At 42.5% G+C, this 26,460-nt stretch overlaps 1 protein-coding gene and 1 long non-coding RNA gene across 2 annotated transcripts in view; one reads left to right on the top strand and one right to left on the bottom strand.

Moving 5' to 3' along the window:
* LOC146635028 (hemicentin-1-like) overlaps positions 1-15,497 on the top strand; it is a 271,871-nt gene extending 256,374 nt beyond the window's left edge. Inside the window, exon 13 of the mRNA XM_085344351.1 lies at positions 15,154-15,497. Coding sequence (XP_085200477.1) covers positions 15,154-15,497 — 344 coding nt within the window. The remainder of the gene's footprint in view (positions 1-15,153) is intronic.
* A 1,374-nt stretch (positions 15,498-16,871) lies between these two features.
* Positions 16,872-23,993, bottom strand: LOC146635039 (uncharacterized). The gene is made up of 3 exons (XR_014905013.1): positions 23,821-23,993; positions 23,207-23,353; positions 16,872-17,168 (listed from the first exon to the last, which is right to left on the bottom strand). It is a non-coding gene; the product is annotated as an uncharacterized LOC146635039 (long non-coding RNA).
* Between the last annotated feature and the right edge of the window lie 2,467 nt (positions 23,994-26,460).

Consider the following 26,460-nt stretch of genomic DNA (forward strand, 5'->3'; position numbering starts at 1 on the left):
AGCACCGAAATAAAGCACCGAAATGTGCACTGCTTTTCGGTCTGGTTACTACCGTTTATGTCAGAACTGGTGCCATCATGGCACCGGACACCGGTACCCATCCCTACTCAGGACCATGACACTAACACAAAGAAAGTCTGACTGTGTTGAACTTGATTTGTAGTCACAGCCCTCTGGATGTTCCAGTGAACTACAGAGCTGAAATGTAAAGACTTGTTTTAAAGATGAAGCTCGTCCACTGAGATGAGCTGTCAGCAAAAACAGAAGCAGCCATTAAAGATAGAAACTGCTGTCTGTGCTCAGTTCATCTGTTTCTGCAGGATTTTGAACACTGACAACACCCAGAACTCTGAACAGCAGCAGCAGACTCAAAGCTGGAAAAACCTCTGAGACATTTTAAACCTGCTGCAGTTCAATAGGAGGCTGGTTTGTTTCCTCACTCTGCTTTTGTCTACATTTGTAGATCAAAAAAACAACAACAGCAACAACAACAAGCACAGCAGGAGCTGACAGACCAACTTTCAGTCCAACAGATCCATCTTCCTCCTCTTTGTCTTCCTTTCCTCCATCTTTGTTGTCTTCATCCTCTGTGTGTCCTCTGTTACGGATTCAAATATTGGGGATGGATACAAGAGGAAAAACCACAATAACAACACTGGTCCGGCCGGGTTGAGTCAAACGATGATTTTAATGATCACACACGTGGGAGATGGACACCGTATGCAGACAGCCTCAGATCTCAAAATGGTGGAGCATTGATCAAACTCTTATAGCCTCTAGTGGCCCCCACCTAATCATAAAAAGCCTAAACATTCACATGCTTTCTCTCACACGGCGCCTAAGCTACGACCTTGGCTCCCTGTTTATCTGCTCCTGCTGAGATGGGGCAGAAAACTCCAGCATGTTCTGTTCTCTTCTAATCAGACAAATAAGGCAATGACTTTCTGCAAACAGTATTTCTTATAACTCAGCAGTATAATGCATCATAAAACAATATCATTCATTCACAATAAATCAGCAGGCTAATGTAATGAAAATCAGTTTAACAAATGCAACAGTTATCAGCTTCTTCTAATTCAGGAGAATAATGCAAACTAAAACTACATAATAATTCACAGTCTTTAATTAGGGGTCTAACATGGCATAAAATAATATTATAATCCCACACCTCCTGTCTGACCTGCAGGTGAGAAACAGGTGTGAGGTGTCAGCTGTCAGGTAGGTGATGAGTGAAGAACAGAACAGAATCCGTTTGCTCTTCAAACTGCTGTCAGACATTATCTACTGCACTCTGATCACATCACTCAGACCAGCTGCTTTCTACAAAGTCTCATCAATAACATCTTTAGAAACAAACATCAACAACCAGGAAGCAGCTTCACCTCTGATCACACACACACTCAACTCTACTCACTCACCTGGAGGATCAACATGAAGGTTGGTGGTGTTGATGACCTTCAAATACTTTGTTCCTATCAGGACGACACCACACCTGTAGGTTCCAGCATCATTAATCGTCACATCCTTCAGAATCAAAGACACGTCTCCATCCTTCATCTATCTGTCCTGCAGATACACCCGGTTCATAAAAGATGGATGCTGGTTTTCTAAAAGAAAGTGACCATCCCGGTACAAAAACACACATAGACAACCGTAGCTTGCCTCCACCAGTGTGTGAATGCGAGAGTGAATGAATAATGGTATTGTAAAGCGCTTTGGGCGCCTTGAAAAACGCTATATAAATCCAATCCATTATTATTATTATTATTATTATTATTATTATTATTATTAATAGACGTAGGCTGCCGGGGATTCCCATGATGCATTGAGTTTTTCCTTTCCAGTCACCTTTCTCACTCACTATGTGTTAACAGACCTCTCTGCACTGAATCATATCTGTTATTAATCTCTGTCTCTCTTCCACAGCATGTCTTTATCCTGTCTTCCTTCTCTCACCCCAAGCGGTCGCAGCAGGTGGCCCCGCCCCTCCCTGAGCCTGGTTCTGCCGGAGGTTTCTTCCTGTTAAAAGGGAGTTTTTCATTCCCACTGTCGCCAAAGTGCTTGCTCATAGGGGGTCATTAGATTGTTGGGTTTTTCTCTGTATCTATTACTGAACGATATACTGTACAATGTAAACCACCTTGAGGCGACTTGTTGTGATTTGGCGCTATGTAAACAAAATTGAAATGAAATGAATTGAGGGAGCAGGAACACAAGGAGGAACAGGAGGTTGCTCAGAAAAGAGTCATGATGTGGTTTCTTTCTTTCTTTCTTTGTGGTTTCTTTCGCATAGCTTAGCATGATGGCTGTAATCAGGGTGAGCAGCTAGCTTGTCTCTGTTCACAGTCAAAGAGAAAGAGCAGCTGCATTATGATGGTTGTTTGTCCATAACTGACGTCTTCAGTTCTCACTGCTGAGACCATCCACCTCAAATTCTTAAGAGAAGACTTTTTCCTCATATCTCTTAGTGTCTTAATTTAACAGTCTAAATCCAAAACTATTCTAGAAATGATTTCTAACAGTTGAACAGTTTCTGAAAGTTATAATAATGTAAAGAAAAGAAAGCAACCAAACTCCTGGGAAATCAGCAGATGAGCGATTACAGATATTCCTTGTTGTACTTTAGACTAAATAAAAATAGCTTAAGTTTGCTGCTTTAGGTCATGAGTGGAAGGGAGTGCAGTCCTATACCAGTCCTGTGCCTGGTATATTCAATTAGGAAAAAAAGATCAGACCCAAACATGTTTCATCGCATGCATTTTCCACATTTTCCATTTTCCACATATTTCTACTAATATTGTAGTTTGATTCCAAAAATCAAAGAAAAGGCTGTAAAAGTTTTTTTTTTTAACTGTTCACATTAATATATATTTTCTAAAATGCATTCATATACATTTTCATATGAAGGATATATTTGTGGGTCACATTTGGAGGACCCTTTGTTTCCTTGCGATGATAAAATTGGTCTCCAAATAAAATGCTTTTCAGTTTAATTAATATTGGGCCAAATGACAACAACATATTGTCTCAAAGCACTTTCTTATTGTAAGGTAAATACACTACAATAACAAAAAGAAAACAAAGAAAACTCATCAATCATATGACTCCCTATGACCCTGTGGGGACTTTGGAGACAGTTGGGATGGAGAAACTCCATTTCAACAGGAAGAAAACTCCAACAGAACATGCTCAGGATGACTGAATAGAGAGAGGACAGTATTAGCTGGTACTCTCTCACACATGAGCACCTCCAGAGACCTAATCCAGGGCAGGTATGGAGTTATTGGAGAGACAAAGTGGCTGATGTAATCTGCAGAAGCCAGATCTGTTGCATTGGAGAGACCCTGGAGGGAGTCCTTATGGCGATGCTGAAGAGAGGGAGGCTTCACTGAAATCCCTTCCTGCTGTTACGGGGCGATTGTGGCTCAAGAGTTGGCAGTTCATCTTGTAATCAGAAGGTTGCCGGTACGAGCCTCTGACGGTCTTGGTCGTTGTGTCCTTGGGCAAGACACTTCACCCGTTGCCTATTGGTGGTGGTCAGAGGGCCCGGTGGCGCCAGTGTCCAGCAGCCTCGTCTCTGTCAGTGCGCCCCAGGGTGGCTGTCGCTACAATGTAGCTGTCATCACCAGTGTGTGAATGGGTGGATGACTGAATGTAGTGTAAAGTGCTTTGGGGTCCTTAGGGACTAAGTAATGCGCTATAGAAATACAGGCCATTTAAGGAGAAACAATCTGCGACTTCTGATGCATGTAACAGCATTGAAATTTCCTGCTCTCACTGCTGCTGCTGAGTAAGAAAGCTTCTGCAAAAGGAAGAAACATCTGGCTGAAACAGGAAAAACCACCATTAAAATCCCCTTCTGCTAGGGCAACACCCAAGTAAAAAAACACAATATGTGGGGCCCATCTGGCTTCCCTAAGAAGCCTAAGAAATAACAGTTTCAGAAGTGTGGTCATTATAAAAGTGTTTGCGGATATGAGAGCTTATCTACAGATTAAAAGGCTGGGCGTGATGAATAAGATCGAATGTGCCTGTGAGCCTGTGGATGTTATTATATTTACTCCTCACCCCAGGGCACTCTATGTGGTCCACATTATTGATGTCCAACCATGACCCAACTTTTACTTCAACATGACGTTCAGCATTTGGATGGGGTAATTTATTGGACATCATGTTGATGTCTATGACAGGTGCTGGAAGTTTACATGATTAATAAATGTCATAGCGTGTATCCACCAAGAAACGTCCCTCCGGGACAATCTCCTGATAAAAGGGTGTCAACTGCATTGAGGGACCAGTTGATCGAATCCATATCTGACTTGGGTTGTTTCCAGTGGGAAGATTACTTTTAAAATGTATTCCACTACAGATTACATGCCCCAAGTTAAGTTACTCAATGAGAGTAACATATTCTGAATACTTTTGATTACTTAATATATTGTTATGGTTTTTACAACTACACGAATGTACTATTGCTGTGTGATTTACTATTTTACTATTACTGAAGGTTACTCCCCATACCAATGCCAACTACATCTTTACATTTTGATATAAAATGAGTAACAGTAGGGTGGGCATTATGTAAGGCTGCACTTTTTCTAGTGACCTCATATAGAAAACTATTTCTGCATCAGTAATGTGTTTTCTTCTTGTCTGTTAATAATCACAAGGAACTGCACATGCTTATTTGCAGCTAGCAGGTTGTTAATGCTATCCATTAAGTCTAAAATAAAAAGCATGTTAATACGTGGAGATCCTGAAGGCTGCTTCAAAAATGATCAGATTATATTTTAAATATTTGTTCAATTCTCTTCCAAACCCTAGCCTTCTGTTGAAAGTTTTGAGTGTCGACTAAAATAAAAATTAAACTGTTCTAACATCTCACCTGTTTGGTTTTATTACAATTGGTTTTCATGTAGTGAACTTAACTTACTTAACTTAACTGTATAAGGCTGATTAGACATTATAAAACAGATGATATGTAAAATCTAATTTTTTCCAAAGTGCTTAAGATACCTTTTTTAAATTATTTTTTTTTCTTAAAGAAATCATACATCATGTGCAATTTTATGTCATGTGTAATTACCATTGCAAATATTCTAAAAAGCTTGGACAGAAAAGCATCGGGACTTCTTTAAGTTACTTGAAGACGCTTCACCTCTCGCCCGAGAAGCTTCTTCAGTTCTAGGATCAAATGGTGGAGAGTCCCAGGTTTAAGCCATGTGGGAGTGTCCCCCAAAAAGGGACAGTGGACCCCTTAATAATCTTTAAACCATCTGTCTTCTCTGTCCTTCTATCTCCATCCATGTCCACTGTGAACAACCATCTTTGAACAGAGGTGGTGGTTTACGACACCAACTGTCTGCCATCTATAATCCCGTTCTGAGATCCCTTCCCAAATAAATGTAAATAAATATAAATAAATGCAAATAAATGTAAATGAGACGTTGAGTCTCAATGGGAATACAGTTGTTCTTCGCTATAATGCAGTTCCCCTTTCGCTGCCTCGCTGTTTGGCTGATTTTTTTTTTTTGTGTGTGTGTGCAACTTTTTTTTTACAGCACATTGTGTTCTGCATCCTGATTGGCTGTAGAGCATTGTCAATCAATCTCCTCCGTGCCGTGTCTTCTGTTCAGTACAGAATGCTTTCAGCTTGTCAAATTTACATAAATCTTCGATCGCTAGCAGTGTGACTCTGAAGTTCTGTACTGTATGTTTGTAAGTTTTCTCCCCAACAAAAACAATGTCTCCTGATTACGGTAGCTTTAATGTTCTGACAATCCATCAAGTGTTGCGACTTCATAGCTTAATAAAGTCGTGCTAAAACTTCTGACAGATTTTTGAGTGCTGTTTACTATATAAAATCAGTTTGAGGTCAGTAAGCACAACCAGAGTTCATACCTTTAATTTGAGAAAAAATAAAAGGATTTTAAGTGCGTCTTATAGTCCAAAACCATGTTACATGACTGTAGGGCACCATTAATAGTAATTATTATTACTATTCAATTATAATAATTAATAATAAGAATTTGTTAGTTCGATCTTTATTATTTATAGGAAAACATTTATATTTTTATTTCTCTAACTAATATTTGGACTTGAAAACAGGGTTTGTTATTAATAATGGATTGCACTCATAATTCTTATTCTCATGTATATCTCATGCACATATCTTTCTACGTAGCACTTTTAATTCTTATTCTTACTTTTATTTTTTTTCATGTCTATTTAAGTGCTATTTATGACACTGTTTGCACTGAAGCACCGCAGCAATTTCCTAATGTTGTAAACCTCAACATCTGGCAATAAACCCCATTCTGATTCTGATTTATATAGTGCTTTTTGAGACCCTCAAAGCACTTTACAATTCCACTATTCATTCACACACTGGTGGAGGCAGCTACAGTTGTAGCCACAGCTGCCCTGGGGCAGACTGACAGAAGCCAGGTTGCCATATCGCGCCATCGGCCCCTCTGGCCAACACCAGTAGGCAACGGGTGAAGTGTTTTGGATAAGGACACAACGACCGAGACTGTCCGAGCCGGGGCTCAAACCAGCAACCTTCCGATTACAAGACGAAGGGCTAACTCTTGAGCCACAATCGCTCCTAAAATTATATTTGGTTTCATTCTATAATACTGGACTTATTTTTCTTCAAAGGTTTGAACTTTGGGAGTGTTTAAACAAGAGAGAAAAGTGTGAAAAGGTTAATGCCTGTCTGAGAAAAGTGTATAAAGTGTGTAGTGATGGGTTTCACAGCCTTAAATCATCTATAATAATTGTAAAAAATAAAGCGGACTTTGCGGGGTTTTTTTGGAATGTAACTTCCGCGATAAACAAACAACAAACAACACTTTACCAGTATGGATAAAGGTTAAATTAAAAAGTACTTTTTGTGCTATTTTACCTTGAAGAGTATTTAACCTTTAGAATAATCTCTTACAGACATATGTTCATAAGATTTCTTTTTTTTTTAAAGAAATAATTGTCTGAATCTTACATACAGATATAACAGAATAGCTTTAGTGTTTTGAGTATGAGTACTTGAGTATGAACATATACAAAATGCAGCAAGATATTTGTAAAAGAAAAACCCAAAACAGTTTTATTGATTATAAAATGAGTTATATCGGATTCATATCAGCATTGGCAGATATCCAAAGTTTTGATATCAGTATCTGACATTAAAAAGTGGTGTTGTGCCATCTCTAAAACATAATATATGAGAGAAAGCATGTCACCGAATCTGGCAGACTGTGTGGAGTTTCATGAATGAACCCAAAGCAGAAGCTTGGAAATCAAAGCTTAATGTAATAAGTAATGTAGTAAGAGTGAGCCATTTATTTAGGCTGAAAGGGATACAAAGAAAAGGCCTGAGGAAACTACGGCAAAACTGACTGGGAAAACTAAACTAACAGTAAACATATGTATACCTGAACATGATGCACGAAGAACAGAAACATGAACAACTGAGCAGACGTCCTGACAATGAAAAGATTAATACAGAAGAGAGTAATTAGGAAGAGTGAAAACATCTGGGAAAACAGCTTTGATGAACAGACATAAAGACCCAGAGAAAGAAACACTAAACACAGTACTCGACACTGTCAAAGTAGAAGAGGAAACAACTCGTCACAGAAGCTGGGAGGGAGGAATGCTCAGGGAAACTAGATGTACACAACAGCAGGAGACATAAATAGAAGAAACTTGGAAACAGTTACGGGAAAAACCCCAACTAACCCAAATAATAGAAAACTAAAACATTCCAACACAAAGAAATCAGAAAAACACCATGAACTCAAAATGCTGCATCAAATGACAAAGAACTACAAAATAGCAGGCCTCTCGTTATCAGACACTCAGTCTCTGCTTTCACTTTTTATTGAGATTAAACAGATAACAGTCCAGACGGAAATCTAATTAGTCCACTCTTCATTTCCCAACATCTGTTCTCTAAATCTCACACGAGCATTGTTAAACAGAGAGCCAAACAGAGAGCCCCACTTGAAAACTGGTCCCAGAGTCTTTGACACAGGGTTTTCATTTTTTGGTCTTTTTTTCTCTAGTTTTGTACTTTCAATCACCCTTTGAATATGGCTTTATATTTTGGTTTGATTTTCTATTTTCTGTTATTTCTTAACATTTTTGTGTCTTTCTCTCCACCGAAGGACCTCGGCTGGTCCCTCAACACCAGCTCCCTGCACAAGAAAGCCCAACAGCGTCTCTTCTTTCTGAGAAGACTGAGAAAGGCCCGGCTTCCACCACCAATCCTGACCACCTTCTATAGAGGAACTATCGAGAGCATCCCGAGCGGCTGCATCACTGTCTGGTTTGGGAACTGTGCCACATCGGACCGCAAGACCTTACAGCGGATAGTGGGAACAGCAGAGAAGATCATCGGGGTCTCTCTCCCCTCTATTGAGGACATCTACACCACACGCTGCATTTGCAAAGCCACCAGCATTGTGACACCCCTCTCACACACGCTTCACACTCCTGCCATCTGGAAAAAGGTACCGAAGCATTCGGGCACACACATCCAGACTGTGCAGCAGCTTTTTTCCACAAGCCATCCGTCTCCTCAGCAAAAAGGGACTGACTGATAAACACGCGCACACACACACATACACACACACACACACACACAGAGAGAGAGAGAGAGAGAGGGGGAGATCATTAATACAAAGGATTGAATACGTTTTTGGATTTTCACTTGTTGGCTTTACAGTTTTTTACAGACGCTAGGACACATGTCTCAATACTTAGGTCACTTTTGCAAAACTCTTCACACACTTCTCCTAACTGACCCTCAGCTTGGCAAAGCAGTTCATTTCACATTCAAATGCACTACAACTACCAAAACACTTCATTCAGGTGTCAAATAAACACATTCCTCCAGAACACTAGCAAAGGTTGACAGCCGACAAACACACTTTGTCACCCACAAAACAATGACCTAAAAAACACTAACGACATGTAGCATTACACAGTGTTTTCCTGTGTAAAACAAGGACACATCTCTGTTTATAATTTCAATATATGTTACTGGAATGAATCAGACATCATGCAGAATTTGTTAATATTTGTTTATGTATTTTTATGTTTTTGCACTGAGTAAATGGCCTGCATTTGTATAGCACTTTTCTAGTCCCCAAGGACCCCAAAGCACTTCACACTACATTCAGGCATCCACCCATTCACACACTGGTGATGGCAGCTACATTGTAGCCACAGCCACCCTGGGGCGCACTGACAGAGGCGAGGCTGCCGGACACTGGCGTCACCGGGCCCTCTGACCACCACCAGTAATCCCAAAATACAAGCATTTGTATACACACCATCCACTGATACACATACAATAGTAATGCTAATCTACTCGGTCTTCTCCATTTGGCCACAGGTTCTCATCCACATCACATCTTATGTCATCCAGGGCAATACACCTAGGAAAGAATCTTCTGGCTGCCAGAATTGAAGGAGTTGAAAAAGTGAAGGAGTAACACCTGTGTAGATGTTCATCTACAATGAGAATCAGCTGTGGCTGGTTAAACTGCATTTTTAGATTTTAAATATGTTTCAATAAAAGATTGCTGTTGAATTTTGCTGTCTTTTCAAGTTTTGCATTGTGTTATTGTTTTGACCATGAGTTTAACAGTTTTGAAAACAGTATGTAAGCACATGCAAAATGTCCTGTACGTACAAAGGTTCTTGGCAGTTGTTGTGTCTGAGTGAGAAGATGATTCATGAAATTTGAGAGATGTAGTCATTGAATGCATTTTGTGCCAAAACAATGATAACTGGTCCTCAGTTTAGCCCACATAGACGACGTCTGTTGTGCTCACTGTGTGAGGAGTTTTGCAAAAGTGACCTAAGTATTGCGAAATGTGTCCTAGCGTCTGCAAAAAACTGTAATATTACAGTTTTTTCTGATTGCTTAAGCACATTTTTTGTAACTATTGGCTAATTTTGCAAAACTCTTCACACAAATAAGAAAACCTGTCACCCAATAATCAAAACATTGTAGTTCTCTTGCAAAAGCAAACACAGCTAGATTAACTCTTCACACCTTCGTAAAAATGGTGTTTCCGTATCAAACAGTGCACACAAGCCATCATCTACTAAGCACACAATGCGCCAACTGCACACTGATGGTATGAATACAAAACACATCTGGCTTTTGCTTTCTCTGTGCACAAGGTAGGCTATGTCAGTTTGAGCTCATACTTCTGTCATAGATCCATAAGCATAGAGGGATCCAAACTTCAAGTACTGGTGTTTATTCAAACACATCAAAACAAACACAAGTGTTCATTTCCAAGTATAGGATTATTTGCAATCGCCATAATGACTATATGGGTTACTTGGTCTGCAGTGAACATGCTTCCTCTGCCCCAGCATCTGGTCATCTAGCAATTCTGTAAAGTAACAACTTCAGTATTTTTACATCAATGGTATTGGTGTGTTTCTCATTGGCATACGGCAGTGCTACAAATCTTTGTGCAAAGTGACTGTACTAACCGATTCCCATTTCAAAATGTCCTTATGGTACTTGCTACAGTGTAGCGGCTCGAGTTAGGCTGGACCCGTTGGCCAGCTACCCTCAGGGTCATTCCACGGTTGATTACATGGTCCACTATTGTAGCTCTGATGTCATCAGCAATTCTATTTCTTACTCTTCTTACCCTTCCTCTCCCCCCTCCTCGTCTTCCTCTTGCTCCTCCTTGTCCTTGTCGTCCTCTTCATCCTACTTCTTCACCTCCACGTCCTCCTCGGCCTCCTCTACTTCTCACTCTTTCTGCTCCCTCCATTGTACTCCGCACACACAGCTTACCTGTATTATAGTGCTTAGGCTGATTGCAAAGTGAACTAATTATCTAAAAAAGTTTTCACATGTGAAAGTGTGCCAGACAGTTGCCAAATTAGTGTTAATGATAGCCATACATGTGTATACTTTTGCTAGGAGTGTGTTGGAAATTTGGTAATTGAGTGTTGTGCAGTGAATTGTGCCTACAGTTTTGCAAAGTGTGTGTTACAAAATTGCAAACTGAGTGCAAAGCAGTTTTTGTGCTTTTAGTTTTGCAAACTCAGTGAGTGGTTTTGCTATAAGTCTGAATAGTTTTAGAAACTGTGCTACAGGAATCACAGTTAGGGTTTAAGCATTCAGAAAAAACTGTAACAGTCACATAAAATTCATTCCAGTTTTTTTTTTTTTTTTGCCTTTGCTTCAATTAAGATGTTTCTTTAAATCTACAACAGCTTCCTTTTCAATAAAGTTTACTGACATAGTAAGGAAGTAGCTAGGGACCTCAGTAAGTATGAGCAACAATAGCTTAGGGACAGTTTCTACAATAAAGAGGATTTCATCATCTGCTGTTCGTCAAAAAGTGCCGTATTAAAAACAATTCAGCAGCCCCTCAGAGTGCGGATACAAACTGTTTTCAGCTGTAGAGGTAGAGGTACGCTTCATGTACTTATCAACATACAGTTTAGCGGAGTGGATTAGAGTGCATTGGTGCTTGGGCCTCTTTTATTTAGCACGGTTATACCATTGTGAATTTAGCTATATAAATATGCTCAAGAGTCTATCATATGTTTGACATGCAACTAAAAATTCGAAAATATATATTTTTTAAATCAGTAACTTTGCAAATTTAGAGGAAATGTTTTCGGACAACAAACGTGTCACATTTTAAACAGGGTTTGAATAATCAGCACTGACATACAGACATTTATGCCCTGGGTATAACAGACATGCTTACCTTGTGAAAGGCCCTCGGATTTCTTGGCGCAGAGAAACACTCTGTATTGTTGCTTTTCTCTATTGTATAAGCAGCACCCGACTGCCAGAAACGCTCTGTGCGGGTAGCGAAGTCGGCTCCAACGCACATTCAAGTGAAAAATAAAAAGTTAAAACGATATACCTCGCAGCAGTTGTGAAGTGCTGAGGAAAATACTGTGTGTCTGATGGGGTGTTTTTATATAGGTGGACTTGGTTTCAGTTGGGCTCTGAGATGTAGAGATAAAAGAGTGTGATGTAAGGAAGAAAGGTGGAAAGCCTTTGGAGACTCTGTTGGTCATGGTTTCTGCTGGCCTCTGACATGATAAGACTAGTTGCATTAAAGCCATTAACTGTTTGTGAATATACACCTTTGGGCTGGGATGCTCTTGATAAGGAGCATCTTTTGTTGCTTCATACCTTTTTACAGACTGTTGGGAGCCTAGCTGCTGCACCCCCTCTGTCTAACGGTTACAGGGTGTGTGAATATGTGTTTTTTAGAACTATCACAGCTTATTTCTAAAAGAAATACATGTTGTTTGCGGTGCTCTATTTAAAACTATTGGCCTGTGAAACTTTTAGAAAAGTGAAATGCCCCTAAAGTAGTTAAATCATCTATGTGTAATCAGCGAGTCTAACTGTTGCAGACTAGTAGATAATTATAAGACTACATTAAAGCCACATTGAGGTTGATACAGCTCTAGTGTGAATATATACTTTTAGAAGTATCACAGTTTATTTCTAAAGGGATACATGTTGTTTGTGGTGCTCTATTTAGAAAAAAACTACTAGCCTGTGAAACTAATAGAAAAGTGAAATCTTCCTAAACTAGCTAAATTAAATGCTGTGTGGGAATACACGGTTTTTAGAAGTATCACAGTTTATTTCTAAAGGGATACCTGTTGTTTGCTCCTAAATAGCACTGAAGAAAATGCAAAAGACTCCTAACTAGTTAAAATACCCCTAAAGTAGTTAAATTAAATCATCTATGTCTAAATAACAGAACTCTGAGACCTATACAATCCTTTAAAAAGAGTTTAATTAAAACGCATAATGGTTTCATTAAATAATACTCTATTAAACACATGTGAACTCATATGACCCCTGGACACACACGCACGTGCAAAAAGTCCGTTCTCGCGCACGTGCACACGCACATGGACGCGGCGGGGGATAGGGGAGGGGGGGAAATGCCCTCGGGGTGGGGGGGGGGGGGGGGGCAAAAAAAGGTACAGGTATATTACTACTTTTATCTCAATTCTCAGACAGACAGAGTGGAGGGTTGTCTCTACATTTCCCTGTTTCCTTGGAAAAGTTCATTTCCTGTTACTGTGAAACCTGTTAAATGTGACGTCAAAGTGAAACAAGAGTCAGTTGTTGAGCTGTCTGGCACAGAGGTCAGTTCACCAACAGATCTTCTTACACTTCTTACAAAAAGCAGTAGATTCCTTTTGACCTACAGAGAAAGCAGATGGATCTTTATTTAAACCTTAAATGTAATCTGATGTGTTCAGGTTTAAACTCAGGTTCAGTTATTGAGTGAAACACCAACAGACTCAGACATTTAGAACAAACTAAGAGTCAGATGAGCAGAAACAGAGAACACGGACATGTCTGCTGTAACTGCGTCACTCTGCTCCACGCTGATGTTTGTCCTGTTCGTCTCTGCAGGTGAGATTTAACTCTGAGATAAAACAGGAAGTTTTGGCTGCACAGTAAAAATATTTCCCTGAGACTTATTTTCATATTGTTTCAGTTTTCCTGTTTGTGACGATGAAACAAGAATCAAACTGCCGTCAGAAACAAAACGTTCTTTTGCTTCAGCGACTGAAACACAAACTGTTCCTACATGACGACACATGAGAGGTTCTGATTTTGTTCTGTGGAGATCGTTCAACAACTGAACACTAAAACTTTTCCACTTCGCCTCGTTTGTTATGACGCACTTATTTCTGCACATCCTCAGTCCAACCTACCAAACGTCACTCTAACGCCACGTCCTCAAAGACACGGAAGAGTTTGAGCCGCAGCTTTAACTTTATTTAAACCTTAAATGTAATCTGATGTGTTCAGGTTTAAACTCAGGTTCAGTTGTTCAGTGAAAACACCAACAGACTCAGACATTTAGGACAAACTAAGAGTCAGATGAGCAGAAACAGAGAACACGGACATGTCTGCTGTAACTGCGTCACTCTGCTCCACTTTGATGTTTGTCCTGTTCGTCTCTGCAGGTGAGATTTAACTGATAGAAACTAAACTGAGTTTATTTCTGAGATAAAGAGTCTCAGTCTGGTTTACATGCTGATTATATTTCTCTAAGAAGTAGTTTGTTACTCATTCAGTGTTGCGATCGACACAAAGCTGGGTGGAGTCTGTGTGTTGGTGCAGTTTGCAGCACAGACACAAAGAAGTGTAATGTGTGTGTCAGTGTGATGTGTTGTAGTGTCAGGAGTCAGGATGCAGCTACAAAGCTTCTTGTTCAGTGTATACAAACAGCTGTAGCTCCATAAAGGCAGCATGCAGAGACTCACAGTGTCTTATAATGAGAGGCTGCTTTCTCTCACACATTATGTTCACTTATTATCAGCACATGTTGTTGTTTGTGGAACAGAGTTATTGTAGTTTTTTCTCATTAGTTTGAGTTTTTATTCCATTTGGACTTTTTGTGTTTAGTTCAGTTTAGTTTCCAGATGATTTTCTTCTTTTTCAGGTTTGATTATTTATTGCTTGAAGAGTTTTAATAGTTTTATTCTTTTTTCATTCTTACTGTTTGGAGGTTTGTGTCAGAGGCCAGATTCAGGAGCATCAGTACAGCTGTTACAATAAAAAGCAGTGACTCAGTCTGACAGACATCCAGAGTCTCAATGAACTCGTCCATCAACAACATTTTATCAAACTAACAGATTCTAAAACCAAAGATTTGTTTTTCAGATGATGTTTTTCATCCGTCTCAGTCTTTGCTCATGAACTTTGTCTCCAAACGTCTCAGCCTGAGCTTCCCTCTGATGAACTCGTTCATAATCTCGTCCATTCTGCTCTCAATGAAAATCTGAACATGTTCAGCTCGGCCTCCTGTCTTTGTGTCAGAGTCTCCAAAGCAAACATGACAGCAGCTCACTGCCATCTTCAAACCTTCCCTTTCACTCTTGCTGCTGTCCTTCTGTCACAAATCAGCCCTGATGAAGATGCTCGGGATCAGGTGAGGAGGAGGAGAAGACTCGCTGTGGTGACGCCTGAAGGGACACAAGAAGAAACACAATCAAAGATCATCATCTAATAACAGAAGACAATCTTTTATTGTGTGTTTCTGATTGGCTGCTGTAGAAGTGAACACTTTGACCTTTAACCTCTCTGCTCTGTGTTGTTTCCTCTTTCAGACCAGAAAACCATCACAGCTGAGTCTGGACAGGACGTCACTCTGACATGTCGAGCTGCAAACAACAACATCATTATTTTAGAGTGGAGCAGAGCTGACCTGGGAGATAAATGTGTGCTTATTTACCGGGAGGAGCACTTTGTTCCAGACAGCCAGCATCCATCTTTTAAGAACCGGGTGGATCTGCAGGACAGACAGATGAAGGATGGAGACGTGTCTTTGATTCTGAAGGATGTGACGATTAATGATGCTGGAACATACGAGTGTCGTGTCTTCATGGAAGAAACACGCTCATGGGAGCTCATCAGCATCATCCACCTTCATGTTGTTCCTCCAGGTGAGTGAGTAGAGTTGAGTGTGTGTGTGATCAGAGGTGAAGCTGCTTCCTGGTTGTTGATGTTTGTTTCTAAAGATGTTGTTGATGAGACTTTGTAGAAAGCAGCTGGTCTGAGTGATGTGATCAGAGTGCAGTAGATAATGTCTGACAGCAGTTTGAAGAGGAAATGGATTCTGTTCTGTTCTTCACTCATCACCTACCTGACAGCTGACACCTGTTTCTCACCTGCAGGTCAGACAGGAGGACAAGAGAAGGATGAAGACAAAGAGAAGGAGGATGGATCTGTTGGACTGATCGTTGGTCTGACAGTTTCTGCAGTACTTCTTCTTCTTGTTGCTGTTGTTGGTTTCCTGATCTACAGGAGATGTAATCTGAATCCTGCTGATCCACATGTAGCAGAGCGTCTTCAGCACAAATGTGAGTCAGATGAACAAACACAAAGAAAGATAAATAAATGATGGTGAACATTCAGCAGACGCTGTAGAAAGCTGGATGTTCAGAGTCTGATGTTATTTCTCTGATGATCATCATGTTCAGACTCAGACCAACAGTGTGTGTCTGTGCTGTCTGTCAGTGACTCTGGTCCGGCCGGGTTGAGTCAAACGATGATTTTAATGATCACACACGTGGGAGATGGACACTGTATGCAGACAGCATCAGATCTCAAAATGGTGGAGCATTGATCAAACTCGTATAGCCTCTGGTGCCCCCACCTTATCATAAAAGCCTAAACATTCACATGCTTTCTCTCACACGGCGCCTAAGCTACGACCTTGGCTCCCTGTTTATCTGCTCCTGCTGAGATGGGGCAGAAAACTCCAGCATGTTCTGTTCTAATCAGACAAATAAGACAATAACTTTCTGCAAACAGTATTTCTTATAACTCAGCAGTATAATGCATCATAAAACAATATCATTCATTCACACTAAATCAGCAGTCTAATGTAATGAAAATCAGTTTAACTAATGCAATAGTTATCAGCTTCTTCTAATTTAGGAGAATAATGCAAACTAAAACTACATAATAATTCACAGTCTTTAATTAGGGGTCTAACATGGCATAAAAGAATATTATAATCCCACATGACACTTTGCATGTTTAGCATGAGGCTAAAATTCCCCCTCAGTGGGTCACTGGTGACCTGGTGGATGTTCAGAGGTTCATTAAATCCAACATGACTAAAAACTCAAATGTCAAAGGAAATAAACAAAATATTTAAAGTCAATCATTCTGATTGTGGCGAGACGAGGTTGGGATATAAAGTAAATACTCTGCAGTTTTAAAGAACGACAACGCCACCCTGGGAATTTCACCCAGAGAATACTGGAAATGACACTAAATCACCAAAAAGGCACTTAGGTTCGCTATACTCAATCCAGAGACGAGGTTCAATGATCAACAAATTCACAATTTATTAATAATTATTTAAAACACCATATAAAAGCACAATCATAAATATTCAAGTACAAATATGCTTAAAAAGGTATTCAGAGCTGAGGCTTACCAGTGGAGGGGCAGGGATGCCACACACAAACTAAAGAAAGAAAACACACCCAAAACACAAGTGCAACAGACTATCACACACACTCACACTAATAAACTAAACAAGGCAGGTGTGTACACTCAAGGGATCCCACCACCAAGGCACCCTAGTCTCCTCCACGTCGGCACTCCGCATCTGAATAAAAAGAAACAAAGAAAATTTTAATATATTACAACAAACTAATGTGTAGCACCGGGGGATAACCCAACTGCAGGACCACACTGGTGATCCACAGCTAGAAAAAGGGCCTCCCACCAGTGGTGTAACAGAGAATCCAAACTACAAATCAAAAACAATAAAACAACATACAATCTGATTAAAACTCTAAAATCTGGAGCAAACGGAATCGCCGTACTGCTCCAACTTGCCGTCCACACGACGATAAGTTAACAGTCAATCAATATGCACGCCAGCTGACTCCGATAACCGGCATGCATATGGCCGTTGTCCACGCCGACATCCACTGTAAAAGCTGACAGCAGCAGGGAAAGAATTCTCACAACGGGAACAGACGGTAAAAGCACAGCAAGGCAAAACAGCAGCACTTCAGTTCACGTAGCTTGGCGCAAAACTAAGGCCCACACTTCCTGCGAAACATAATAAATAATTACTATAAAAGAACAATAGAAGGCAGAGAGCGTAACAAAAGTTGATTACGTACCAAGTAAGCCAGGTCACAGAACGTAAGCAGAATAGCTCAGAGGAGGCTTCTATAGCTACGACCAGCCGCGATGGAGACTTTAGAGGAGTAACCCACAAACGATCTCTACCACACCGAGGAAGTCAGGTGACCAAAAAGGAGATCACAGGCAAGCGATGCAGAGACACTCAAATGGCCACTATTTATACCAGCGCCCCCTAATGGGCCAGGCTGAAAGTGGGTTGGACCGAGGGATAACATTCATCCTGCCACATTCTACCCCTCCTTCTTGCATCGTCGCCCCGACGATGAATTACAAAGACACCCAGATTAGTCCCAAGGCCTAAAAAATGCAGAGACAGCATGTACCCTAGGCTCAGAAATAGAGTTAGCAGCCCCTTGTGCCACCTCCCCTGTTGGTCTTGGGAGATGATGGATGTTTGAATGCTGGCCAGCTGTGGACCGGGTTGTTTTTCGCACCACCACATTTCTTGTATCAGAACTCGTAGAGGGAGCAGGAAGAGAGCTAGATGGAACTGGTGCTACACTCGGAGTAACTGTACAAGTGGCTGGAACATCAGAAGTTCGGTCTTCTGGTGGAAGCAACAACTCAGGGCTACTTGGAATCACTGCCACTGGGCTGTAAGATGGTGAAACATTTACTTGAGGAGCTCCTATGCTCAGGAATAACAGGTCACTGTCACGTGATGAGTCATGTCCTGGTTCTGGGGAGGATATTTCTGGGCCATGTGAGCTACTGCTTGGAGCAGGCCCTTCTGATGGTGTAGCTGCCGGTACCACAGCCTTCAACAAGGTACGATGAACATGCTTCACACTGCTGGGATCATCTGCAGGTGCAATGGTATATACTGCCCCACCTCCTTTAGGTGCCTTCAGGATTCTATATACCACGGGTTTCCATCGATCTTGGATTTTACATCTCCCTCTTCCACTCAGATCGCGCAGGAACACCAACTGGCCATTGTTCAATGGTGCCTCTTTCACCTTTTTATCGTGGTGCCTCTTTCTGCGGTCGGCAGCCAATTGCAATCGTTCCTTGGCTCCTTCATGTACAACCTGTAGCCGGGCTTGATGCTCCTGAATCCACTCGTGCACATCTCCACTGATGGGGTCCGGTACTCTGCCCAACAGAAAGTCCACTGGCAACCTGGGTTCTTGCCCAAACATCAATAAGAATGGGGTTTCCCCAGTAGCCTGATGGGGAGTGGTATTATAACAGTAGAGTAACTGGGGCAAACATACATTCCAGTCTCTTTTTCTGGATACTGGCAGGGTCCGCAACAAATTGTGCAAGGTCCTATTAAAACGTTCACACTGACCATTTCCAGCCGGATGATAAGGAGTAGTGTGGGACTTCTCGATACCATAAAACCTGCAGAGCTGCTGGATCAGGGAGCTTTCAAAGTTACGACCCTGATCGGAATGGATACGCGCTGGTACACCAAACTTCGAAAACCACTCAGTCACGAGAACCTGGGCCACTGTAGCAGCACATTGGTCACGAGTGGGGACAGCCAATGTATACTTGCTGAAAACATCAGTCATCACCAAAACGTTCTCCAGCCCATTCCGGGAAGGTTCGAGCAAGGTGTAATCAATGGCCAAGATTTCATTTGGTCGAGAAGCCAACAAATGTCCCATGAAACTTTGAGCTGCTGGTTGGGTGTCTTTTGCAACTTGGCAACGTTCGCATCTCTGACACCAACGAGCTACCTCAGCAGACATACCTGGCCAATAGCACCGTGAGCGGAGAAGCGCTAGGGTCCTTTCCACACCTTGATGGCCGTGCTCCTGATGAACATGAGTCAACACCTGCTCAATTAGTGCACTAGGCAGCAAAAGCTGAAGTACCACCTCGGCACCGTCAGGGCGATGAACCTGACGATACAGAACTCCTTCCCTTTCAATCAGACGATCCCATTGTCGTAGCAGCACCAGAGCAAGTGGAGCAAGCTGCTGCCGCTCCTCAAAGCTGGGTCGCTGCTTCCGTCTCCAGAACACCAAGATCTCCTTTATCACTGGGTCGACCTGTTGGAGGGCATGAAGATCAGGAGTAGTGAGATGGGGCAAAACCGTAATGGCAGCTTGTGATACCTCAGCTGGTCCCAGCCGCAAGGCTTGTTGAAGAGGTCCAGGCAAGGCTGTACCAGGAACCATGGCTTTAATCTCCTGAGGATCAGGTGGATGCTGGCGAGATAAAGCGTCTGCGTTCTTATTACTCCTTCCTGACCTGTACTTTAAGTCGAAGTCGAACGAAGCGAGCTGAGCTGCCCAGCGCTGTTCAGTAGCCCCAAGTTTAGCAGAAGACAAGTGACTAAGAGGATTGTTGTCGGTGTAAACAATACACTTGTGGCCCAACAAGTACTCTCTAAATTTCTCAGTCATGGCCCACTTAAGTGCCAAAAACTCCAGCTTCATGGAGCTATAATTTAGCATATTGCGCTCAGGGGGCCTCAAACCCCGACTGGCATAGGCTATTGGCCTCACTTTACCTCCCTGCTCCTGGGAAAGCACTGCCCCTAGGCCGGCATGGCTGGCATCCACTTCTAAAATAAAAGGCAAAGAGAAATCTGCATAAGCGAGCACTGGTGCTGTTGTCAGTTTAGTCTTTAATGCCTCAAAACTGTGAGCACACTCTGCAGTCCAGTTCTCCACGACACCATGCTCTGACCTCTTCTTTGATTTTCTGCCTCCCCACTCTGCCACCAGTCTATGCAGAGGTGCCGCCAACTTGGCAAAACCCTCTACAAAACGGCGATAATACCTGGCAAACCCAAGAAAGGAGCGTAGTTCCGAGACAGTCTTAGGAGGCTGCCAGTTAGCCACCACTTCCACCTTGCTAGGGTCCGTAGAGACACCTTGATCGGAGATAACATGGCCTAGGTAGCGAACCTCCCGCTGGAAAAAGGCACATTTGGCAAGCTTGGCTTTTAAACCTTCCTGCTGAAGCCGACCTAGCACCACATCCAGCCGCTCAAGATGTTGCGATACTGTTGATGAAAAGATTACAATGTCATCAAGATAGAGAAGCAGAGACTGGCACTGTTGATCACCGAAAAGGCGTTGCATTAGTCTCTGGAAGGTGCTAGGGGCATTACAGAGCCCAAATGGCATTCGGTTCCATTCAAATAGGCCGAAAGGAGTACAGAAGGCAGTCTTGGGCCTATCCTCTTCCGTAACTGGGACCTGATTATAGCCACTTGCTAAATCCATGGTGGAAAACCAACGGGCACCAGTCAGCGCATCTAAGGATTCTTCAATGCGCGGCAGGGGGAATGCATCTTTCCTTGTCTTGTTGTTCAGTTGCCGATAATCAACACACATGCGCGGGCTGCCATCCTTCTTCTTAACGAGCACAATGGGAGAAGCATAGGGGCTGCTACTCTCTCTAATCACCTTGGCCCCTAACAACTGGTTAATATGCTCTTTCACAACCTCGTACTCTGAAGGGGGGATGCGCCTGTAACGCTGCCGCACGGGGATATCGTCTAAGAGTGGAATGTCATGGGAGATCAAGTTAGTGCAACCCAAATCAGTATCATGAGCAGAAAAGACAGAGCTGTATTTCTTAAGGAGAGACCTCACCTGTCCCTGTTCCTCTGCTGACAGTTTAGACAAATCAATCCCTTCCATCTGATCCTGCACAGTAGGAGTGGCGGTGTGAGATGCCATTGTGGCTACGTTAGGGGGTATTTCTGTCACACCAGCGGGCAAACTGACCACATGAACATCTTCCAGGGTCCCTATAACGGTCCTAGGGTAAAGCAAGACCGCCGTAGTCCCTACATTAACAACTGGTATGTATGCAGTACCTCTAACCACTCGAACCAATGCAGGGGACGCTAAAAGTCCAGCAGGCAAGTTAACATCAGTAGGTTCAAATAACACAGTGGCACCTGAATATTGCTCAGAACAGGTGGCGGCCACTACTTTCATTACACCACCCGGAATGCAACATGCTCGCTTACCCCTCACTCTCACATGGCCAGACAAATCCAGTGGGGCTCTTATACTAACGTCATGGCACTTTTGCAGCGCCTGCACAAGGGGTTTAGGGGCCTCTGTGACAAAGCCCAAACTAAACAATGCTTCACCGTGTTGCCCAAAAAGCTCGTGGTAACACTTCCGAATGACATTCATCCCCAATACACCCGGAACCGTGGAAGGTCCTGCACCTGGAGGATCTTTAACGACCAACACCCCACACTGTGGAAGGAACTTGTCACAGAGCTCTACACTTAGCTCGATATAGCCAAGGTAAGGAATGGACAACCCATTAGCCGCTTTAAGCTGCAACCAATGACAAGCTTGGAGACGCTCTTGACCCCAGGACTCAAAATGCTGACGGAAAAAACTTTCAGTAATGGTAGAGACCATGGACCCTGTATCAACCAAACAAGGTACTTTTATACCGCCCATGTCCACATCTATATGAGGACAGGATGAAATTAATTTCGAGACTGCCTCTGGACCATTAGAAACAACCCTTGAGCCAATAGACACCCCACCCGAACTGTGGCTCGGCAATACGGAGGGTGCTAGTTTTCCGAAGCCGTATTTAAAGGAGAGTGCCTGCGATTATGCAGAGGGGCCTGTGAAGGAGGCCGGGAACGAGGAACGCGTTCCCCATCACACTCCCGAGCAAAATGTCCAGGTTGCTGACAACGACGGCATATAATGGAGTCGCCCCGTCCTGAGCGAGGCATTCGATGGGGGCCCTGCAATCGAGCAATGCTCTGAGTGAGCTGATTAAGTTGCTCCTGCTGGCGCTTTAACAATTCCTTCATCTCGCTCATCTCAGACAAATGGGTAGACTGAGCTATTCCTGAGGGACCGCTATGGACCCCATACTGAATGCCATAAACAGAAGGGACAGAACTGCTTCTATGCCTAACGCCACTAGGCAACCCTTCACGTTCCCACCTAATAGCTTCCCCTCTAATCTCCAGCAATGTCAGTGTTGGCTGCCTCCTTACTAGCTGCTTTAACTCCCGCCGCAAGGTACTATCTAAGACCTGTTCAACAAATTGATCTCTTAATAAAACGTCAGCATTGGGCATGCCATTGGGGGCACTCGATTTAACTTTTTCCATAAGACCCAAGAGAGCGAGGGAAAACTCTTGCAGTGTCTCACTTTCCTGCTGTTTTCTAGAGAAGAAAGCTTCCTGCAATGCTACATAGGAGTCTGAACAGCCATACAGTTCTTGCAATATAGTGATTATCTTAGCAGGATCAGTCCTCTCTGCACTAGAGCGATATTTGATCTCCTCACGTGCTTCCCCTTCTAGGTGGTCAAACAGGAAAAATGCTTTATCAGCCAAAGACAAATGACGTGCTCTAGCACAACCTTCTATTTCCTCCAACCATTCATTCAACCCTATACCTGATTTTCCTCTAAACATAGGGCACTTTCTGTCACGGGGCACAAAAACTAGTCTCTCTGCTACAGAGACACCAGCCGTTGGGGGGTTCACAGATGATGCAGTTGAAGTAGAAGGTGTAGCACTAGTACCTGACCCAACAGCCCTCTCCTGACGCAGCCTCTCATTGTCTGCTTTCAGCTGCGCGATCAAGTCCCTGAGTTCCTGTAACTCTTCCTCCATCTCTGTAACACAGCTGTGAAATCCCACACCAAAGTAGCTGCTGCTTTGCCTTTATTCTGTACAAAAATAATATAAAAAAACAATTTACGTTACACCAAACAAAAAAAGAAGAACACACGTCTCTGTTTTAAAGAGTATATCCTGTCGACAACAACGCCAAGTTTGTGGCGAGACGAGGTTGGGATATAAAGTAAATACTCTGCAGTTTTAAAGAACGACAACGCCACCCTGGGAATTTCACCCAGAGAATACTGGAAATGACACTAAATCACCAAAAAGGCACTTAGGTTCGCTATACTCAATCCAGAGACGAGGTTCAATGATCAACAAATTCACAATTTATTAATAATTATTTAAAACACCATATAAAAGCACAATCATAAATATTCAAGTACAAATATGCTTAAAAAGGTATTCAGAGCTGAGGCTTACCAGTGGAGGGGCAGGGATGCCACACACAAACTAAAGAAAGAAAACACACCCAAAACACAAGTGCAACAGACTATCACACACACACACTCACACTAATAAACTAAACAAGGCAGGTGTGTACACTCAAGGGATCCCACCACCAAGGCACCCTAGTCTCCTCCACGTCGGCACTCCGCATCTGAATAAAAAGAAACAAAGAAAATTTTAATATATTACAACAAACTAATGTGTAGCACCGGGGGATAACCCAACTGCAGGACCACACTGGTGATCCACAGCTAGAAAAAGGGCCTCCCACCAGTGGTGTAACAGAGAATCCAAACTACAAATCAAAAACAATAAAACAACATACAATCTGATTAAAACTCTAAAATCTGGAGCAAACGGAATCGCCGTACTGCTCCAACTTGCCGTCCACACGACGATAAGTTAACAGTCAATCAATATGCACGCCAGCTGACTCCGATAACCGGCATGCATATGGCCGTTGTCCACGCCGACGTCCACTGTAAAAGCTGACAGCAGCAGGGAAAGAATTCTCACAACGGGAACAGACGGTAAAAGCACAGCAAGGCAAAACAGCAGCACTTCAGTTCACGTAGCTTGGCGCAAAACTAAGGCCCACACTTCCTGCGAAACATAATAAATAATTACTATAAAAGAACAATAGAAGGCAGAGAGCGTAACAAAAGTTGATTACGTACCAAGTAAGCCAGGTCACAGAACGTAAGCAGAATAGCTCAGAGGAGGCTTCTATAGCTACGACCAGCCGCGATGGAGACTTTAGAGGAGTAACCCACAAACGATCTCTACCACACCGAGGAAGTCAGGTGACCAAAAAGGAGATCACAGGCAAGCGATGCAGAGACACTCAAATGGCCACTATTTATACCAGCGCCCCCTAATGGGCCAGGCTGAAAGTGGGTTGGACCGAGGGATAACATTCATCCTGCCACATGATCATAATTGTACTTTGACCTTTAACCTATCTGCTCTGTGTTGTTTCCTCTTTCAGAGCAGAAAATCATCATAGCTGAGTCTGGACAGGACGTCACTCTGACATGTCGAGCTCCAAACAACAAGATCGGAGTTGTAAAGTGGAGCAGAGCTGACCTGGGAGAAGAATATGTGCTTTTGTACCGTGACGGTCACTTTGATCCAGACAACCAGCATCCATCTTTTAAGAACCTTGTGGATCTGCAGATGAAGGATGGAGACGTGGCTCTGATTCTGAAGGATGTGACGATTAAAGATGCTGGAACATATGAGTGTCATGTTATGTGTGGTGTCTTCATGGCAGAAACACACTCGTGGAAGATCATCAAAATCAGTCTGAATGTTGTTGATCCTCCAGGTGAGTGAATAGAGTTGAGTGTGTGTGTGATCAGAGGTGAAGCTGCTTCCTGGTTGTTGATGTGTGTTTGTTGTATGGATGAGCTGGTGGATGTCAGAGGTAGACAGATGTTTCTCCAGCTGTTGTCTTTGTGGCTGGTAGTCTAGAGTTTTAGAGCAGTGTTGTTTGGGTAAGGTTAGAGCAGAAACATTTAGGAATCTTCTTGTTGCATTCTCAATCATCAAGGTAAATAAATCTCCAAAGATTGATTCTGTACATTTGAGCGGAGTCAAGGAGGCCATTTACATGAAAAGGGAAAGACCATCTCTGAATTGAGGAGGGGGTCTAAGGGTACATCTTTCACTATCTTACAATGCTGTGATTGCAGCCATTCCCCAACTCTCTGTGAATGGTACTCATGGCCATTGATCAGTGGTTGTTGATCAATGGTCATGAGAATTTGCATAATTAAGATTAAGGAACAGACCGGCAACCCATTGTTCCTTCAGTGGGCTGGTTTCAGTCATTATGCAAATGTACTGTTTATAAGATTGAGGAAACCTGCAGTCAGCTGAGACTGAAGAAGTCACCTGGATGAGTGACGAAACGTTTCTCCCACAAAATGCTTCATCCAGATGAACAGAATCAACTTTTGGAGACATTTATGAATCTGTCTCTTCTTCTCTTGCTCTCTAACTCGTCTGTAAACATGTGTGGGGAAACTCAATGTTAAAGCCTACAGCTGGAGGGGGAGGGGTGAAGCTGGTGGTTGTGAGTCTGTGAAAGTGAATCCTGCCGGTGCCATAGCTGGTGAAAACGTACTTAGTGCAGACACAAAACGTCCATCAGCTTCAAAGTGTGTCAGAAAAATGTCCACATGGTGACTGATGGATGAGAGAGGTCCCATTTTTGTTGTTGTGCACAAATCATTGAACAACACAAACACTTAGAGCTGCTTTCAGTGCTGCCTGTTTTGTTACTGCACACATTTCTGATGGTCCTACAGTCCAACGTAGCAAACATCTCCCTGAAGCCTCTTCTTAGAGACCAAAGGTTGGATCAGAGCGAGCAGCTGAAAGGACACATCTATGAATGCAGTCAGACACTTTCTCACAACCTCACACTTCATCTGATCACATTTACACTCAAATTTTGACTCAGGTTCTCTGCTATTATAAAAACAATAAAACCTAAGTTTCAGTTTCAGTTTTATTTGTCATATGCAAGTTAGCACATTGCAATGAAATGTGTTTAAAGTGTAGGATCAGCACTAATAGTATCACAGATGTCTGCTGTAACTGTGTCAGTCTGCTTGACAGGTGAAAGTTATAAACCAAATTGTGTTTATATCAGAGATCAAACTGGTTTACATGTTAATAAAATTTCTCTAATATGAAT

This window comes from Diplotaxodon limnothrissa, linkage group LG3 (genome assembly GCF_057381915.1).
Source record: "Diplotaxodon limnothrissa isolate DT_005_m linkage group LG3, D_limnothrissa_male_GT1.1, whole genome shotgun sequence".
Lineage (NCBI taxonomy): Eukaryota > Metazoa > Chordata > Actinopteri > Cichliformes > Cichlidae > Diplotaxodon > Diplotaxodon limnothrissa.